Genomic DNA, 16,493 nt, shown 5'->3' with positions numbered 1-16,493 from the left:
GCAGTGGAGAGCAGAAGGAGCTCTATGCACTTCAGCCTCATTGTCCTCCTGCTAAACCTAATTTATTCCCACTCTTGAGCTTGGTGCCTCACAGCTGAGCAGATCCTGCAGTTGCCCCAGGGAGAGGAATACAAGGCAGAGGGACTTTGGACTGTCCATGTCTGGAGCAGCATCTCATGGGATACAATGACATATTTCACAGCCACTGTTGGACATTGGCAGGTTGGTGCAGGCACAAACAAAAGCTCCACTGAAGCCACGGAGCAGCTGAGCCGGGCAGAAACAATAGTGAATTTTTGAATTTCTCCCAAGTAATTGTGAGTGAGACGTTTTCTCTGTAATGGGCTCATTGGATGCTGGATGTGCCATTCCATGTGTATGTGGTGGGAGGTCATCAGGACAATTTAAATTGCTGATTCTCCACAAAACTTTAGGATTTATCTCATCGGAAAGGAAAGAGTTTTCTCCCTTCACCAGATGTTTTACTGGGATTATCACCAACCATCCCCCCCAGTAAGTCTGAAAAGCTCCAGGTGCGCTCAAAATTAAGAGTATTTGACAAATTTTAGCAGAGGAACTGAAAAAAAATTACTGAATATCTTCGCCCCCATTTAGCCAGCTGTAAAGAATATCCAGCCCTCAGCATATGCAGTATGAATAAACATGTGTCTTCAGCTTATCTCTCTCCTGACAGCTCATGGATAGCTCCCCAGCCTGTATTAGTTTGAATGCAATTTATTCTGGAAGACTGATAATAGGGATATTGATTACGCAGGCTCTTGGAAATCACACCCTCATTTCACTCCGTGGAGGACAATGATTGCCATTCCCAGTTCATTTCCTTATGAGGCTGTAAGTACTTTTCTGTGGAGTCTGTTCCCTGAGGCTCCTAATGCGGCACCTGACCGACCTTCAGGGTTCATTTACAGGGGTCTTAGGGCACAAAAGGGGGAAACCAGCTCTCAGCTTTGTTCAGAAACCATCAGGCAGCTGAGAAGGAGGGAAATGTGCAGCACTGCTGTGCCAGAAAAAGCCTCCTCCCCTCCAGTTACCCTCCTCAAGACACAGAAGTACCTCTGCTATAGGCAAGGTCAGTCCTGACCCAACTCATTCTCAGGGGACACTTTGCTCCCAGCAGCTATTGCCCCCTGCCTCCACCTGTCCCAGCTTCTGCTGGTGCTCCTCCCATGCCTACGCTGAGGAACAAACCTGGATGGGCTGAGCTATCCCTGCTGGGTTTCATTAATTTCCAGTCTTGCCTTTCTGAGACGCAGTTTTTCTTCCTCTAGAGCTGCTTGACCAGATTGACCTTCGCTGCACGGCAGATCCTCTTGGAGGCTCTTGGTGCTCCCTGTCCATTTGGCTTGCTGCTGATCCCTGCCTGGGGCTGTGTACTCTACTTGACCTCTTCAAATCCTGCTCCCCATGAACCTCACCCATGAGCACGACCTGACAGCTCGCTCTGCATGTTCTTCTTGCTGGCATGTTCTCCTCCTGCAGGTCCATCCCTTGAGTGCTGTCCGTAGCACAGGGGCTGTGTCCATTCTCACCCACAGTGGGCTCAGGGGAGCCTGGAACACCCAGCACACCTGGGAACTGCTGAGCTTGTACCAGCACCGCTCTGTTGTCCCTAATGGAGCCAAGCCACTGTGCACAGCAGAGGCTCTTCACCCCTAATTTCTGAGCCTGGCTCAGGATTTGCCTCTGAAATGCTCATTCTGCCTCCTGTCCCAAATCTCTTCAGTTTTGCCCTCATAATCAAGGCGCCCTTGAGATGGCCTTCTTTGCTACCTTCGCCCTGCCTGAGATCCCTCTGGCTCTCAAGCTGAATTGTTCACTCCCCACCTCTGCACATCAAATTTCTTTCTCTTCTGCCCCTGTGCTCTTCCACTTCCATTTCTCAGCAAACACTCTCCCCTCCAGGCTTGACTTCTGTGGACTTCTGGCTTCACTGGAGCCTGAGCTGAGAACTGAGCCCCCGAGGCAACAGACCTCCATTCTGACACCAGAAGTTCTGTAGGCTATGAATGGTGGTGTTGGATGCTTTTTGACGGAATTAGAGAGGCAGAGTAGCTCAACAGAGGTACACCTTGTAGGCTGAAAGGATGGGTTTGGGAGCAGACCTGGCTCTCCTGGCTCATTTTTCATTTATCCATTTATCCAGTCAAAGACAGCATTGCACAGCAATTACACAGAGATATTGCACAGCAACTGTGTCTTCTGGAGGTGTGCTGACTGGGAAAGCCAGCAACACTCCCAGCACCATGCTCCCAGCACCACATTCTTCTTGGAGCAATGCTAAACATATTTTTTTTGGGTAAAGAGACAACTTTTCATCAGAAAACCTCTTAACTCATAGTGCACTGGTTGCTGAGAGACAGCACAGACATGAATGGCCAGTCTGGGCTCCCACCTCCCTTTTGGCAGTGCCATTTCTCCTCCATCCCTCCCCATTCCATGGTGACCAAGCCCAGCCATAAATTTGCAGCATTTGCAGCCACGCTCAAAATGATCAAAAGTCTGAAACAGGGACCTGTGAGGCAGTGAAAGGCCAGGATAGGTCCTTCCTGCCAGAGAAAGATGGCTTCACACTTTTCACCTTCCACGGGCCACAGGCTGTGAAGGGGCAGTTGCGTGGTTTGTCCCGGTAACACAAATCCCACCTCAGACACTGCTTGACAGGATCCTTCTATGGCTTCTGAGTTGATTCAAAGCTTTGGACTTCAATAATTTTTAATGGCAAAGATTTTAAAACATCTCCTTTGGAATTTTGCCAACACTGCTGAGTTGGACTGCAGTCTCACTCTTGCTGTAGTAAATCAAGATTTGTTTCTGGAAGAAACCAGATTCCTAACATTGCAGTTTGGGAAAATAAAACCTCCTTTACAGAAGTCAGATCTGAGCACACCTTCAACTTGAAAAAATTATGATCCAAATCCAATGTTTGCACATTTTCTCAATGCAACGGTCTGGATCCTGCTAGATTCCTAGTAGAAAACTCCACTTGAGTTCAGCCTGGTCTCAGTTATTTGTCTGCCCTACAGAAAACACGCTTTTTTTTTTTGGAGAGGAGCAACACACCAACCCACAACCTCCAAATCCCCTCAGAGGACAGTAGCTGAATCAATGCTGACCCCCTGTATTAAGCGTAAGGGACATTTTTCAGCTGCTTCACTGCAGGTATGGAGAGGGTAGGTGGGAAGAGGGGGTGCAGGGATCATTCCTTGTACACTCACTGAGGGCATCAGCAGCCGCCCACCCCAGCTCTCCATGCCCTACAGAACATGCCCTATAGGCAACCCCAACAATATATTCACCATGGTGCTCCTGCAAGTGTGTAGGGGAGGGCAATGGGGCTGGCAGGGCAGTACTCACCCCCTTCCTCGCTCCTGCCTCCTCACTCCCAGCCCAGCGCTGGCTGTCGTGACTTCCACAGTGATGGTTAAAAACGCCTTTGGAGCAGAGCCTGCAAGCTCTGCAGGGAACTGAGCTGTCTCTCCCGCATGGCAAGGACAGCTACTGGCACCCAAATATCTCCATTTACGGTCAGGGCCGCGCGGCTGCATTTCTGCATCAGCCCTGGAGCTGATGTTTTCAAAAGGATCCCCAGTTTTGGCAGGGGAGCAGGGCTGGACCCCATTCTGTAATTTTTGCTGTTTCCCAGGGGAGATTGAGGCTATCCTTGGGGTTTGTTTATCCCACTCTGAGGATGGCCTATATTGCTGTTGTCCTCATGCAAAACCTGTATCCAAAGTTAGACAGTTTCTCCTGATGGCAGGCAGGTGCCATCCTCAGTACCACCTAAAGGGGAGCCTTTGCAGTTTTTCCACTGTGCCAGCCCAGGTAATCACCCTGCTGATTGGCATACAGAAATGAGGCAGCAAGAAAACAAAGGTAAAACCCCACTGACTGCAATTTTCTGATCACAAGCAGTACTGAAAATATTACAAAAACTCTAACAGATTCTTGGGAGGAGAGTGGAACATTTTATTTCTCCTTCTAACCATAATTAGTGGAGTTATCGGTCTCAAAACATGCCATTGCTTCCCCAGCACAGTGTGCCTCAGCCAAGTGCCAGTGAGGCTGAACCCAGAGGAGCGAGGAACATCGGTGTGCTCTGAACTGAGCTTCTCCACCGGGACAGCCACACTGGTGACAGCCATCCATGTGGCAGTGAGTCAGCAGCCCACGAGGCATTTAGCCAGTCCAGTGCTGGCTCACAGCTCCAGTGTCTCCCAGTCTGGCTTGGAGGCGGCTCCTGGGGATGAGATGCTGAAGTACAGTGGGCACACTGGAAGCAAATCATGGGCTCCTGAAAGACTCCTGACCCTCTCAAAGCAGCTGGTTTTGCACAAGGCAAAAAGGTCAGAAAGGGATGTTCTGTGCATCCCATCAATTTTGGCTGTGGGTCTGCATGTATCACTGTTAATGTGTCTCTGGATGCACTTGCTTTGGAGCTGGGAGACAGAAATGCTGCAAGAAGAATTACTCAAGAAGTGTCAACATGGACATATAGGTGGGTTAATGACCAAAATACCTATGGGTTGTTCTGACCTCCCTGTCTCTCCCTGGCTCTTTCAAATCGGGCTCAGTGCTTCTTGGGGAGAAGGTTAGAAACAAATTTCCCAGTTATTTCCTACCATCAAATTTCAGAGCCTTCAGACCCCACAGATGGCTCTGCTACGAGACTCGAATGAGCTCCATTTCTGCAATAACTCCTCCAGAGAGAAAGAATTAGGAGGCTTAGCACTTTTGGATGACAGTTGCCGGGGCTGCTGTCAGATAACAGGCACCGGCAGCCGGCACAGGAGCCGGGATCAAGGCAGGCTGCCTGATTCAGCCATCCCAGAAAAAAAGCCATGTTTATAAAACCCACATGAAAAGGAACGAATTGCCAATTACGCAAAAGTCTTTAAATAAAGCAACACAAACCTTTCATGTGCAGCAGACAAATGATACACGGTCACTGGGAAATAATATAACAGATAGGGAGGCTGCGAATCAGGAATGGAAGAAATCCATTTTCCAGAAGGACGAAAAGGGACTCGCTCGCTGAAAAGGATTAGCTGGATAAAGCCAAACACTTAAAAAAAAAACTGTGTGAGAAACTAAACATGCATCAAACAGAAAGAGGAAAAAAACCCCAGATTGTAAGATCCAAGGAGCCACACTCTGCTCCTGCACAGAAAGAAAAAACTGTCAAAAAAAAAAGCTGTGTAAACTTGCCACAAAACCCAGATCATCAACAGGCATTTATCAAATGAAACACACACCAAATGCAACTCTTCTGCCTAATCCCAAGTCAAACAGACTTTGAGTTTCAGACCCTCAGGAAGAGATTTCCATATGATCCTCCTCCGTCTCCGTTTATGATTAGCCCTTCTAAATTTCAGCATTTATCTGACAAAACACATTGGGGAGGGTTTTCTTTTATCCTCAAAGCCTCTGTTTCTGCTTTTCCTTAGCTGTTGCTGCTGCACCACTCTGCAGCCGCTCAACTTGGGAGGAAAAGACTGTAGTCAAGACCCTTTGATCGACTAAACCCAGAATTGCTTTCCTGATGGTGGTAACTCCAAGCCCTTGGGTTACGTGCCAACACTGAAGCAAGTCAGCATTCACAGAAGGGGTTATAAATGCTGCCTAAGACCCAAAATCTCACTTTTGAGGTGTAGTAAGTATGCAAATAAGACATATACGCCAGCGGGGCAGGGTCCCACTAGCAATTGCTGTGTGGCCTTTCAGAGGGGTCTTTGTATTTTTGGGAGAGAACTTGTGGTGTCAAAATGTTTCAATCTGGCCTGGCAGAGCTGTCTCACTGAGCCACTGCTGAGTCCTGTGAGCAGCTGCAGGAGCACCATCACCAGCCTCCATCCTCCCGCAGCCTGAGGTATGGTCCTCGTTACCCGCCAATTGATATGTTTCAGACAACATATTCATAAACCCTCCCGAGTCTGATCACGGCTAATTCACAGACAAAAAGGGAGGACATCTGCTTAATACACTGCTTTTTGCAAACACCCTGATCGTTCCCAGATGCATCTGGTTTTGCCTAGCAGCACTCGAGGCAGGAGAGGAAATAATTTCAGCTCCCCAGAGTCACTGGCCGAAGCTGTTTCAAGATGCTCCAGGAGCCCTCCTGCATCCGTTCGAGGGAGCTGTACCCAGGTCTCCCCTTCGATCAGACCCAGCTTCTTCTGCTGGTTTTTCAACATCAAAAGGAAGGACCACAAAGATAATCAGAGAGCTGGAGCACCTCTCCTACAAAGACAGGTGGAGAGAGCTGGGGTTGTTCAGCCTGGAGAAGAGAAGGCTCCAGGGAAGACCCAATTGCAGCCTTCCAGTACTTAAAGAGGTCTTTTTAACAAGAGAGAATGACTTTTTACATGGGCAGACAGCAATGGGAGAAGGAGGAATGGTTTTAAACTAAAAAAGGAGAGATTTAGATTATATGTTAGGAATAAATTCTTTATTCAGAGGGTAGTGAGGCACAGGAACAGGTTGCCAGGAGAAGTTGTGGATCCCCCATATTTGAGGCCAGGTTGGATGGAGCTCTGAACAATCAATTCTAGTGGAAGGTGTCCCTGCCCATGGCAGTGGGGTTGGAACTACATGGTTTTTAAGATCCCTCTCAACCCAACCCATTCTATGAAAATACAGGAACAGAATCCCTGAACACTTCTCTTAGCAGAGCACACACACAAGCACTGCAAGGCTGTGTAAAGCCAGGCCCAGGTAAGTCCGCTATTTAGATCTCACCCGTGGCAAAGAAATCAGTTCTACTGATTTCCAGTGGTCTCCCCTAAACTTGCCATAGGAGTGTGAAATTAGCTATGGAAAAGCTTCCAAGAAAGGTTGAGGTGGTGGGAAGGAGGAAATTTCACACAAGAATTTAAGAGCTTGACTCCTGAGCAATTCAAGCCAATGCAGGTCTAGATGTTAAGACCCAACAAAGCTGTGGAGGAACCTCTTTCATGGCAAAAAACCAGCAAACCATCCCGTGGCAAGACACCCACAGAAAAATACAGCTTTGAAGTGACAGCCAGAAGCTTGGGCTTGGATGAACATTTTATTTACAGCTTCTTGTTCAGTATAGCTACAAGATAAGGTAATAGCAATAAAAATACGGTGTTCAGAAATTACAAAGCAACTTTTATCTGAAATCTCGTGATGAGTTATAAAGAACCCAGGTTAGTTGGTGATTTCCCCTAGCAAAGTGCATGTTGCTCCTGGAGGGAGCCCAGTCGATTGCCCTGAGTAAAAGCTACCTAGGAGCATTGAAAACCCTCATTAAGCCAAAAAAGCACCTGAGATACCTCAGTGGACAATCCTGTACATATGGGGGCATGGTGGTACTTAGAGATCTGGGGCAACCGGCATGCAACAGAGGTTACTGCTTTCTCTGGGCATGAATTTTTCATCATCACCCCTCCTTGGCTTTCCCCATTCATATATTACTTGAAAACAGCAAAATGATTTGTTGTACAAATAAAATTCAACCATGGGTCACTTGCAAACTAGTTAGTGTGATTTACAGAGCAATTCACTTCCTGTATTGATTACAAGGAATTCCCACTTAAGGTGTGATCAAACACTTGAAAAAACATAATATCATGTGATATCACTTCTGCTCACTCGGAATTGGACACAGAGCTTCCCAAACCAGCCTCCTTGGAAGTCATTTTCCTGTGTTTTTTTAGTGTCCTTGACAAAACCCCAAACAATTAGGTTGGCCAGGGCAGCTCACATAGATTTCCTGCAGTATCTTTTAAGCTGTGATTATTAATATAGTGAGCAGTGCTTTAGCAGAGCTATTCTCCAATAGCCCATTCATTTTTAATTGAACTAAGAAAAATTAGAAAAGGCATTTAGATGAAATGGGAAGCCAAGTGCTGTGTCCTGGTGATGAAGGTGACTGAACTTCTCCCCAGCCAGCTGCAAAGCTTCAGCAAACCCAGTGCAGCCCAGTGCAGGGGTGCTCACCTTGCAGAGATTATTGGCATGGTGTTTTGTTTTAATTAGTCATCCTGATTTAGCTGCTCTCATTCCAGGTCTGGCCTGGCTCATGGTTATCCAGACACTCTCTGAAAACACTGAATGTCACAGGAAGCTGAGGGATTTCACCTCCTTGATGACTATGTACTTAAAAACCATTACCCATTAACATTTTTGCAATGGTATTTTTAAGCAACTTTCCAGAAAGCGAGGTTGAATGTGCTTCCGTCTATTCAAGTCACCATCAGCCATCCTCATTCAGGTTTGCCGGTGCTGGGTAGGATCCTGCCCCCCCTCCCAGCTTATCAGCTGCAGCTGGGGTATTTGGGTGCTATGGGAAGTTTCATTTCCTGCTGCTTGGGCTGCCTGTGGCTGGCCCGAAGCCTTTGTAAAAGGAAAGACATTCTTCTAATTCTTGTTATTAACCCATTCAGATCTCTGAGACAGGAGCCAAAATTGTCAGGAAAGTACAGGATGCCACAGCTTCCATGAGCCCATACTTACACACCCACCACCACTGGACTCTCATTGTTTCTAATTTTCCTTTTTTTTTTCAAAACTAAAAGATAAGGCAGATGGAGCACCGACTTATTTTAATGCATATTTGTGTTTGACACAAGATTTACACCCCAGAAGCAATGCCTGCCTGATGCAATAAACTTCTCAAAGCTAAGCAGTGCCTCAAAAAAATTGCAAAGTGATATAGTAACAGTGTAAAAAATGACCAGAGCTGCTTTTCTGTCTCACTGGCAGGGACAGAGACAGTTTTGGCACAGAATAAAACAAAACATGTCCTGAATTAGTCCTTCCCACAGATATGCCTCTGCAGGTCCTTCCCAGACAGCACTAATGGAGCTTCCCTGAGCTCTGCAGGCAATCACAGTGTGAAGCTGCTGAGAAAACCAGCCGAAAACCCTTTTTTCTCCCCACCCTGGAGAAAACCCGCAGCTGTAGCAAACTATCACATGGAGAAACGTGCAGTTACTACCTGAACGAGGAGCTCCAGCTTCCTGTCGTCAAGGAGGTGCACTTGGCATCTGCGACCCTCCGTCATCTGCAAGAGAGAAGAGGCACGTGTGTCAGGGCGCTCGGCATTCCAGCTCGGCACGCGGCCGCTTCCCTGGCACAAGCTGGGGGCTTTCACTCGCTGCAGTGCTTTTGGTTTGTTGTTGTTTGTTGGTTTTTTTTTTTTGGTTTTTTTTTTTTTTTACTTAATCTCCCTTCTTTTGGCACCAGGGGAAAGAGAAGGCTGGAAGGAGAAGAAGAAAAGCCACCCCGGTAGCTGTCATGGAGCAGCGTCTGGCGCCTGCCCGGATGCAGCTGCCGGGAGGAGGTTGTTCCAATGTGTACAGTGGGGCCAGGGGACAGTTTGCAGGGGCCCCGACATTTCATCCTGCAGCCTCCAGCTCTGCAGATGGCTTGGCTGGTGGAGGAGACATCCAGACAATTTCCCCAAACCCCTCAACAGCAGTGATCCAGCCACACCACAGGTAGTGTGGAACAAACAAGGTCCTCCCTAGGAAGTGCTGATGGTGCTTCCTGGAATGGCACCAGCTGCTTGTTTGGTCCTGAATCCCAGAATGGGCTTGTCCTACTTGGGGTGTCCTATTTAAGATGTACCACAGGGGCCACTTGTGATATCATTGTACTGGTCCAAAGGTGCGTCCATACCAGTACAGTTTATTACCATTGTCAACAAAATAATATCAATAAAACTATTATTTATACAAGACTTATATGAAATTTCCGAGATCCAGTGATTGGAGTCCTAAGAAATATATGAGCTGTGGTCTGAGGGAACTCCTCTACAGTGCACCAAACCCTTTCCCAGCTCTCCTCTTGCACAGGGCACTGTAAGCAGGGAGCAACTTTGCTTTGCAGAGTTATGGAACCTGGCTCAGTCCAACAAAACCTCTCAGGCACAGGAACAAGCACAATCCCACTATCTGTTAATGGGATATGGACCGCTTTAAGCCTCTTTGGCTCTTGTAAATCCCTTCCTCAGCGTGACTTAGGCAGCACAGGCAGCCCCCCTGGTGTGGGTTCACCCCACGACACTCACACACACCTGGACCCATGGCAGCACAGACCCAGCACAGCCCCACAGCTCAGTTTAGTCCCCCAGGGACCCACCACCCTCCAGCCAAGGTACCTTCCTGTGCTTTGCATGGATCCTCAGATCAGTTTAATGATATTACTTGCCACAAAGAGTCTGAAAGCATCATCAGAAGGGAGCGGAGGGTCCACGGGAGCCTGGCAGGGGGGCTGCAGGCTGCTGGGGACACGAGTGCCCCAGTGTCCTGGGCATTCTGCCCTTATCCATCATCTCTTCCCACCAGTGCCAGCTGAGCTGAGCCCCTGATGCAAAGCCACCTTCCAGAGAGCGGGGAGACGTGGGCTTGTGGGGTTAACTGAGGACAGCTCAGCTCTCTGCTTCAGCTCTGCAGGTTAAAAATCACCCACTCTTGTGGCTTGATGGGGCTGGATGTGCTGGCATCTGAGAGGCAGTGGTGGATGCTCCACCATCAACTTTGCCTGTTCAAGAGCCCAGGCAGTGCATGGCCATTGCCGTGGGATCTGCAGCCTTGGCCATTTCCAGAAGCATCACCCTCACCCTGCTTGGTACAGGAGCCCATCAGGCTCTTCTGTGTGCTCCTGTCCTCCCTCTTGCCAGGTCTGTTTCATGTCCACCTCCCGCTTTCCTGGGGCCAGATTGGAGCGAGTCTTACCCTGGCCCCAGCCTCTTCCACAAAGCAAAAATTCAAGTGTTCCAACAACTCTATTAAAGCTCAAGTGGACCATGCAAGATACAGAGTTTATTATGAGAAAACCAGTCAAAATGAGCTTTTCCCTTCAACTCACCCCAAATTTACAATCCTGGAAAGCACAATCCCATGCAATGCATGCCGATTTTACCCCCTTTTGTTATTCACATCAGCACACCTCTGAGTATCCTGCACGCTAAAAACCATCGCTTCCCTTCCTTTTTTCCATGAGCATAACTGGAGCCCTGGCATTGCAGCCAAACGAAAGCCTTGTAAAACAAGGCTTCTCATAAATGTCAGCCAGTTACCGCCGTGGCAATAAATTGTCTTAGGAGAGTTTCCTCTGGTAAGCAATGTTATGGAAAATGTGGCTTCTCCTAAGGTGTACTGCTTGGTGAGTGAGTTTTTTTGCTATTAAACAGCTTTCAGCTCAGTTGTGAAGCTATGCCAGAGGCTCACAGAAGGGGTTTGCAATGGTTTCTCCTGCTCGGAACAAGAGTTTTGTGGGTCATGTTCACTTGGGTGCAGAGAACCTCAAGCTTCCTTTGCTGAGCTTCCCCAGCAGATAAAACTCTGAGTGCCTGAGCTCTGCTTTGGCATCTCCCTCGTCCTCTTACTGTCACATATCCACTACATCCTCAAGATGGGGACTATGCATTGACATCCCAGTTTTAATATGAGTTTACCCAAGGCAAGAGATAAAGCAGTGAGTTTATCGTGGCGATGGTAGGGATGGGAACACAGTCCAGCTTTCGTGTGTTACGCTCCATCAGTTATAACAAAGTCAAAATAAGAATAAAAGAAGGTGAAAGAGGGAAAATTTTCTGAGATGTATGACTTTGTGCGTTAATATTTCAGCAAAGGACTTGCTTTCCATGTGAAGCTTCTTTAGCTCTCCACACTTTTCCAACCCAGAGTTTCATAACCCCTTAGTGCTTTCACTGCTTAAAGAAATCCCAAATGCAAACAGCTGGTGACATGAATAAATACCTGAATAAAGCAAAGCTCTGAAATGCAGTACATGATGGTTCACTAATTGCATGGCATTTCATGAACATCCCTTGAAGCTCAGCAGTACCACGGGCTGGAGATCTGCTGCAGCATTTCCTTCTGCGGACAGGATGCCCAGCCATGGGGCTTTTCATTTCCCTTGGAAACAAATGGTGCTTTCCAAGAGAAAAGAAAAGAAGACAGAGACAGGCTTCCTATTTAATATAAGCTAAAATATGATGGTCCTGCCCTCCCTCCTTTCTGCTTTATTATTCCACCAGGTGTCTGAAGCCCACATTATGTGCTTTTTTGCATCGCCAGATCAATACAAACTCTGCTAGTTTGTCAGAGCAAGAAACAGGAACATTTCAAAGCACAGTGAGGAGGAACTGATTTAGCACAGTCTGTCTGGGTGAAAGATGCTGTTTCTGATGCTGTGAAAATTGGCTGCTCTGTGCTATCTGCTGCACTGCCATGGACGAAGCTGTGGCCGGCTCTTGGGCAACAACCCAGGGAAACCCTTCTGCTTCCCTGTGCAATTAGAGAAGGAAAATCAACACCAAAGCCCTATACATAGATGGGAGTAGGAGGTCACCAAGACGAGCTGAGCAGCACCAGAGTTTGGATGGGGGAAGACTACAGGAGTGAATTGAGGTTCTCCTTTTCCATGACTCTTACACAGAGAAGGAAGGGGAGAACTGAGAGACACGAGGCACAGAGGGATGGCTTTCCCTTCACCTTGGAAAAGCAAACTCCCAGCAAAGGGACAAGAAGCAGTGGTTGAACAGAGTTGTTGACAGAAGAGATGGATACTTGATGTGGCAGGGAAGCAGGGGAGTTCATTCCTGATCAAGTCCTGGGTTTCACTGTGAGCTCAGTGAGTGAGATTTCCTGTACCAACACAGTCCTCCACTTTCCTTCTGGGGGGCAAGAGTCCCCCTTCCTAACTCCAGAAAGAAATAAATCAAATGTCTGCTTCAACCTAACAGTCAATATGCTCTTGATGCTCTAAGTACAGAGAACCTTCAGACATTTCCAGTGAGGTGACACAATTCCTAGGTGAGCTCCATGGTTATGCCTGCTGCGTGCTCGGCTACAGCTCTGCCACGATGCTGTATCCACATCAATCCCTCAGATTTCCAATGCTTCCCAAGACATTTGAAGAGGTGGGAGTGTGTTACACACTCCTGTGTGCTAACAGTTCATCCATATGGCAGGGAGCTGCACGGGTTGGGTGTGAATATGGGCCACATGCATCTCATGGGCCAGACTTAACACAAACTCAGATGGAAATTATGCACCAAAGTACAGAACACATTTTTTTTCTAAAACAGCTCAGTAAGTCACATTTTTTTTCTGAAAATCTGCCACTTCTTTTAGTGCCTGCACATGCAGCATGACCCCAGAGTGCTTGAAGAACTGAGCACAAGTGCTTTTAAAAAGCTCTGTCATTTCTATACATGAACGTGTAAAGACTACAGATAATATATCTTCAATACCCAAACACAGATACTGCTTGTAAGGCATGTGAAAATCTGAAGCAGCGTGTTTGTGCAGCTGAGGTGCTGGATTATTGTGCAGGAGGGCTGATCATACACAGGGCATGCGTTCTCTCTCTGCTCCTTGGCTTTGGCACCTTGAGGATGGGAAAAACGATCCTGACCTTTGCAAAACGTTTTAACATCCATCAGTGACAACAAGTCCTGACATACATGTTTGTTCACTATAGTATAGAGATGCTACAGAAAGGAAATCTGTCTTGTGGTTACTCATGGGATCTTTTGAATCACAGTTGTTTTTCTCAAGGAAAGGACGTTTTAGTTACCTTTATCACAAGACTTTAAATCTCCTTTGGAGGCTCCTACCCAAATATTTACACAACGGGTTTCCTAGGGAAGGCAGGCTGGCGGTTGTTTTGCTTTGTGCCATGAACTTCTCCGGCGACTGGTCTCCTCTCTATTCATCTTCACTGTAACTCAAACATTGTCTCAGAGAATCGTATAAACTGTCTGTGACACAGCCCAAAAACCTTCACCATGCTCAGCTAATCCCCGAGCGTCCGTCGCTTCGTCACTAAATTATCACAACTGTCCACAGAACTGCTCCACCCAACACAAACAGCAAAGGCGATGGGAGGAAACTGCTCCAAAGGGAACCTTTCCCTTTCAAAGCGAAAAAACCCTCCTGGTGAATGCGCTGTCACACTAAATAACTCAAAGGCACCAAATGCAAATTCTATTTACAATGGCAGTTCTATAAATATCTGTGGCACGTTTCATTAGCCGGTGACTGCAGGAATAAAGAGGAATACGGCGTGTTCTTCCTTGACTCAAATCAGAAATTATAATTGGAGGCAGAACCTTTCCTAAATGCTCGCTGCCTGTATGGGAGGCAATTACTGTGCCGAATCTACAAAAATCTGTGTCACTCTGCCCACTGTTTGGACAGACCTGCTGAAAGGCGATAGGGAGAGATGACAGCCTGCTGATTACAGTAAACTATTAGATTAAACATCCTGCTCCCACTTGACCACTTCTTACCGCCTTTTCATACTGGCAACTCCTGTGCTTGTAGAGGAGAGGGAGGGAGGAAAAGTGCTGTGTTTGTGATGTCTGCACATCTTTTTGCATGTGGCAGCACTTCACTTTGCTGAATTGGGGTCACTCTGGCAAGCAGCTGCCTGTTGCACTGACCAGCACTGCCTCTTCATGTGTCTGCATCCATCTGCCATCTCCTGTCCTACACTCACACTTCAAGACCCTGGAGGAATGGGCTGTCTTTCTTTTTATGCCATGTGTTTGCAGAGCATCCTCCCCAGTTGCTGGTCTGCATCAACACCTAATAAATATTAGTGACAGTGATTGGGATGAGGATGGCTGTGGGATGGTGTGTGAAGAGCTGAGTCACAAGGCTGACCTTTGGTGGGCACCTGGGAGAGGGGACATGGCCACAGCTGACTCTGCGCTCAGTGGGGAGCAGCACTGGCTGGGCTCCACCCTTGGGGCTTGCTTGGTTTTGCAGCCATAGAGTCATAGAATCATCAAGGTGGGTAAAGACCTCCAAGATCATCAAGTCCAACCATCGACCGAATACCATCATGACCACTAAACCATATCACAAAGTGCTATGTCTACTTGTTTTTTCAGCACTTCCGGGGATGGTGACTCCACCACTTCTCCTGTGCTTAAATCCAGTCCTTTAGTTGTGACTCAGTGGGAACAATCCCTGATGAAGAGGAGCAAGATGACTGCTGGTGCAGATCTGGCTCTCCATCTGGCATGGAGCTTGCCCCGTCCTGTGCTGGTGAGCACATCACTGTGGTTTGCAGCACTGCTCATGCCATCCTCCAGTCCAGGTCCAAAGCCCTCACACACACTCACTTCCCCTGCTCTTCCCCTTCACCAAAATGGGCCATGTTCAGGCAGGCTGGCTTCCACCTGAGCCTCAGTGGCTCAAACCTCTGAGAATGGGAGACAGTCAGGAGAAACTGATGTTTCTGAATATGATCCTCATTTCTACTATTTATTTCCATGAGTCTTTCCTAAACCATTGGTGGAAAGTCTGGGTTGTTATTATTTTCTCAAGAGGGAGAAAAGTGATTTTAATTTGGCCCAAGACTCCTGGCATAGGGAGCAGAGGCTATATAGCTTGTCCTCTCTGTTGAGGTCAGTGACATAGTACAGGACATGGGCTGAGCTTTCTGAAATAAGCCAATACAAAATCACAGCTTGGGAGGGACCTTAAAGATCATCTACTTCCAACCCCCCTGCCACAGGTAGGGATGCCACCCACTAGATCTGGTTGCTCAGAGCCCCATCCAACCATCCCTTCCAGCCATGGGATATGAAGAAGTACCAATGTTTCTGACTACAATACATAGGAAACCATTGGACAACATTCTGCATTCAAGTTTGTTCATGCTGTTATTTCTTATGGGAAAGGCTATTTCGTGCTCTTGGGCAGGAGAGGTTAGCTGTAAGCCAGTTGTTTTTTCCCCCTGGAAAAGGTGTCCCAGCCATATTCTAAGGCATCTGCCACCTTCAAGAAGTACTTCTGTTAGAGAACGAAGATGCTGCATATTCAAAGAAACAGGAGCATCCTTTTGTGCATTATCTTTCAAGAGATGTTGGTGGCAAATGGAGCTCTGCAGCTGAGAAGGAGGACACAGGAAAGATGTTGTAGATGTGGATAATGTCAGTGCTGAGAGAAGTAGCTGATGGCTGATGTACAACCAGACTTCATCTTCCAGTGCAGCATGGGTTTCCTTGTTATGGAAGTGCTTTGAGGCTCTGTGAAATACATACACAGTCCATAGCAGGACTGAAAGGCCAGAAACCATACGCTGACAATGATGCAGCATCTCTCACACATGTTTGATAGGACCAGAGGAATGCATCGCGTGCGAGGCCTTTGGCTTTCCCCGCAAGCCTCTTTATCCCACTCCTTGAAAAATTAATGTCCTCACCAATGGATTAGGGAACGGAGATGAAATTGCTGAAACCATGGTTACAGATACAGCTCTTAAAAACCTCTCCTATCCTACAGGAAGGGAGTGCTGCCCTCCTTGAGGAGAAGCTTGACGTCACCTGTCGCATGGGGGATCTGAACAGGGATGTGTGTTTGAGAGGGGTCGCATCAAGTGATGTAGTCATTTCTGCAAACACTCGTTTGCCAGGAGAGGCAAAAACAGCTTCAGTAATTAGAAAGCAAGGGTCCTCCTCGACAAAGGAGGTGGGACGGTGTCAG

General features: G+C 47.5%; 1 protein-coding gene across 7 annotated transcripts in view; it reads right to left on the bottom strand.

Moving 5' to 3' along the window:
* FRMD4A (FERM domain containing 4A) overlaps positions 1-16,493 on the bottom strand; it is a 367,435-nt gene that overhangs the window by 120,889 nt on the left and 230,053 nt on the right. For all 7 annotated transcript variants that reach the window (XM_027679513.1, XM_027679512.1, XM_027679514.1 and 4 more), the window contains one exon: positions 8,981-9,046. In XM_027679513.1, the coding sequence (XP_027535314.1) occupies positions 8,981-9,046 (66 nt within the window). The remainder of the gene's footprint in view (positions 1-8,980; positions 9,047-16,493) is intronic.

This window comes from Neopelma chrysocephalum, unplaced genomic scaffold, assembly GCF_003984885.1.
Source record: "Neopelma chrysocephalum unplaced genomic scaffold, ASM398488v2 Primary Assembly neopelma1_45, whole genome shotgun sequence".
Taxonomy (NCBI): domain Eukaryota; kingdom Metazoa; phylum Chordata; class Aves; order Passeriformes; family Pipridae; genus Neopelma; species Neopelma chrysocephalum.
The sequence above is the reverse complement of the archived record's forward strand: the minus strand, read 5'-3'. Positions and strand labels throughout refer to the sequence as shown.